The 3,903-nt window shown below is 34.2% G+C and overlaps 1 protein-coding gene across 1 annotated transcript; it reads right to left on the reverse strand.

Moving 5' to 3' along the window:
- Positions 1-3,903, reverse strand: LOC122608365 (protein DA1-related 1-like). The gene is made up of 12 exons (XM_043781460.1): positions 3,843-3,903; positions 2,933-3,039; positions 2,730-2,814; positions 2,365-2,515; positions 2,146-2,266; positions 1,935-2,018; positions 1,735-1,854; positions 1,335-1,547; positions 995-1,057; positions 801-919; positions 558-616; positions 1-385 (listed from the first exon to the last, which is right to left on the reverse strand). The coding sequence occupies exons 2-12, from the start codon at positions 3,020-3,022 to the stop codon at positions 117-119; spliced, it is 1,374 nt and encodes a 457-aa protein (XP_043637395.1). The 5' UTR covers positions 3,023-3,039; positions 3,843-3,903; the 3' UTR covers positions 1-116.

Genomic DNA, 3,903 nt, shown 5'->3' on the forward strand with positions numbered 1-3,903 from the left:
TTACAAACAAACTTTAATGTACCATATCAATCCTATCATGGTATACTGTCTTTCTTAATAATCTCACACTATATAAAGAGGCTAGAACGACAAAAGATATATCATATAAAACTTGTTTAATATGGAAAGTTCCCTGTCGATTGTATGTGGTGTAACGTCTTTTGAAGCCCATACTTATTCACAGCCCGATTACCAGCTCTGAAACCATTTCCATACACTTGAGACGTATCAGATTCGATTTGGTGTTTAAAGAATTCCGCAAGCTTTTTCTCAAACGGAGGATTTTTTTCTTGTCTCGATATGCAGGCTATTCGGGAAGTTAACCACATGTGACCTAGCACTTGACATATTCCTTCTTCAACATCTTGACGCAGAGTTCGGTAGCCTTCAATGGAACAATAATTAAATACAAAACCCGTAGATCAGTAAACTGGCTATGCCGCTCCATATATTCAACCAGACGTCATATATGCTTAGTAGAAGTGTGTATCATAATAATGTAATGCGAGTAGTTTATAATTTTTACAATGCCGTTGAACATAGATTAGAGGCCTAACCATTGAGTCGCAGCCACGCATGCATCATTTCATGAGCTAAGATTGACCCAGTAAGCAACCTGTATGCATTCAGTTATTTAGTATTCATAATACAAAATTATCCAAGTGCTGAAAACACAAATTCTGCAGTAGAGATTCGCTTATGGTCAAGGACCGAGTCTAGAAACAAATGTTGTTTCACTCTTAATAATATATAAATACTGCAAATTTAAGATAATAAATCCACAAGTTTCGTAAGAATACCTTGGAAGGCCATATAAAACGAGTATTGCTGTCACCTCACAATGACGAATCAGCTTATAAGGCTCTATTCTCATGCTTGGGACCCGATTTCCAAACCCAAGTCTTGGTTGTCTCGAAACCTGCAAATACATAAACATTTAACCAAGACTAATAACATTATTCTGAATATGTAGAAAAGAATCAAGAATCCTTACGGTGCTAATAGTTTGTTCCTCGGAAAGGCAGAGTCCCCTGGTTTCAGGCATGTGGTAATGGCCCTGATCATAAAACAAAAGGAAATATTAAAAGATAAAAATCATAGACAGATTTTTGAAAAACTACTTCCTCTATCCCAAAATACTTGTCCATTTTACTGAAATCCATCGAGTAGATCACACATGCAAAAGTCATTATAAGTGTATGCATAACGCGTAAACCATTTGCCACCATTAATAAAAATCAGATTACCCATTCTAAATTTATTACCCATATGACCCTAACCCATTACCCAACCCACCCATTTGCCACCACTAATAAAAATCAGATTATACTTACATTTTGCTCTCCATTCCTGGCCTCATTAAGAGCTTGCCTTTCAACCAGAAGTAAAGGAATCTTTTGTTCAATCTTCATATTCAAACTTTCATAGTATTGTTGTATATTAAGATACAACGGTTGACACTCGTTAGTATCCATGATTGCAGAATCAAGACACTCCAAGCACAGTTTCCGACTATCATTAAGAGCTACAAAGGGTGTTCCTTTTTTCTGTCACAATATGCGCAAACTTTTTATTAAAATTTCTACTTCAGCTAACAAACATTTTTTAAACCAAATCACAGTAAAGTTTTAAAATATTTGACATCAGGAAATCGTCTATGATAGATAACTTTCCAAGAGACATGAAAACAAAAAAGTCAACATTTTGTGATATTAGTATTTTGTCAAAATTTACCTCGATTCGTTCACAGCTACAACACCTAGGAGTGCCATCACGGTCATGAAACATGCAGTATTTCTGATCCCAGAATGGATGTATCTTATATTCTATAAAACCAGCAGCATTTATGCGAATCTGTGTACAAGATTACGAACATTTCAAACATCCAAATGTAATATAGAGAAAAGGTTTCTTAAGTTGAAACCGATACTTACAAAATTTTGGCAAACATCACATCGTGGATGATGGTTTTCCTTGTAGCAAGACTTATGATACACATCCTTTCCCGATAATGAAAACTACATGAGATTAACCAAAATTGTGAAGCATTATTAAAACCTCAAATGATAAATAATTTAAATTAGAATCACAATTAACATCCATATTTGAGCATATATAGCAGTTGTTTCATATTGATTTTAGTACCTCATTATCTGCAATTGGTAAGTTACATTTGCGGCATCTGAAGCATTCTGGATGCCAAACAGCACCCATTCGACTTAGACCTACTCCACGATCAATAACAAGATTGCAACCAGCACATCTCCTACAAAATGAAAGTAAAAATTTATGATCAACAGTTTGTACTTTCACATTTTTCATCAAATCGCCAATAACCGTCGTTAAATAATGAAAAACTTTTACCTAAATCCTGTTGAATATGGAACGGGTATAGGTTGATAGATGTTTCCATTTCGATTCACATTTCTATTCCAGCTATTTGGAGGCCCAACTTTCAGACTTTCTTGTAAGGCCCTCGCAAGAAGTTCATCTTCTTTCACTTGTGAAGCATTATCTGCCAACCGATTTCATATTAGGTAAATGATCATAAAAATTCTATGAACATGACTCAATAAATTACACCGATTAAGAAATCATATGTATACAATTTATCATTTCTTTATATTTTCTTTAGTCTAAATCCAAATTAGATAATAGTACTCGAAGGCTAGGAAAAATCTATATTTCCACAGTCATTAAGTGATGAAGAGAAAAACTGAATCACTTACTAATCGTGTGTTTCCCCTTTCCTTCTGCACCAAGTGATATTTTTGCAATAGCTCGGTCAAATTCTTCAATCTCTGGCTGTGAAATCTATTAGATTGGCAACAATAAGTTTAACACAACTATGCTAGAATGATAAAAAAAAAATCACGGTACTAAATGAAATATGTAAATTATTATTATAACAGAGTGACAAACTTGACATTACCCATGATGAATTCTGTCCATATTTCCAATTATATTGCCTTGCTGAAATTTCATGAGAGGTGCCTTCAAAAGTTTTGCCAAGCCAATCCATTGTCCCGGTTGATATTTCTGTCAAAATCGAACAATAACGTTAACAACGCCTACTGAAGTTATGATTAACTAAGAATCAACAAATATCTCAAAACAGAAGTAAGCTCTTATTTATCAAATTATGTGTAAAACTGATTTAACTTAAAATCATGAGGAGAGATTAAACCATTCTTGCATTTAAGAAAAGGTTAGAACATGTATAATTGGTTGAACCTAAAATACTTTTTACATTTAGTATCGATGCTTATGTTTATACAAAGTAACTTAATGCATGTCATAACATTTTAAATAATAGCCGAAGAGTAAATGAATGTTCGAAACTTAAGCAACGGATACTATATTTGGAAAATAATGTGCGTCATCAATCCTGACCCTAATATAGTGACATTCCCCCAAAGTATTCAGAATTTTCGTTAGTTATACCCTCCCTCGGGGTCTACTGACAGAGTGACAGTGGTGCGGCCGTTATGATAGACCAATTTATAATAAACGTCACGGGTTCAAATCCTGGGACATTGCATTTTCTTCTTAGGTTTGGCCTAACTTAACACAATGGTAGCCAAAGCCAACATAACCGAACATTGTGGGCTTCTCTTTAGGGAAATGGTCGGTAGTCAACTCGTGTCCAAAGGGCCGGCACACAGGGTCAAGGGTTTTTCCGCTAACTATTATCTTCGCATCATTTATATATACTAATTTCTAAAAAAACTTGCAAAAACGTTGTGAATAAACAAAAAAAAGGTATACCACCCACAAGTGAAAAAAAATAAAAAAATCCAAGTGCATTAAGGTTAAGTAATCAAAATAGATAAGTTTCTTACATTAAATCCAAGCTATAAGCAAAACCTTCAAATTTTGGGAATTGTTATTACTCTATATGTA

This window comes from Erigeron canadensis, chromosome 7 (genome assembly GCF_010389155.1).
Source record: "Erigeron canadensis isolate Cc75 chromosome 7, C_canadensis_v1, whole genome shotgun sequence".
Taxonomy (NCBI): Eukaryota; Viridiplantae; Streptophyta; class Magnoliopsida; order Asterales; family Asteraceae; genus Erigeron; species Erigeron canadensis.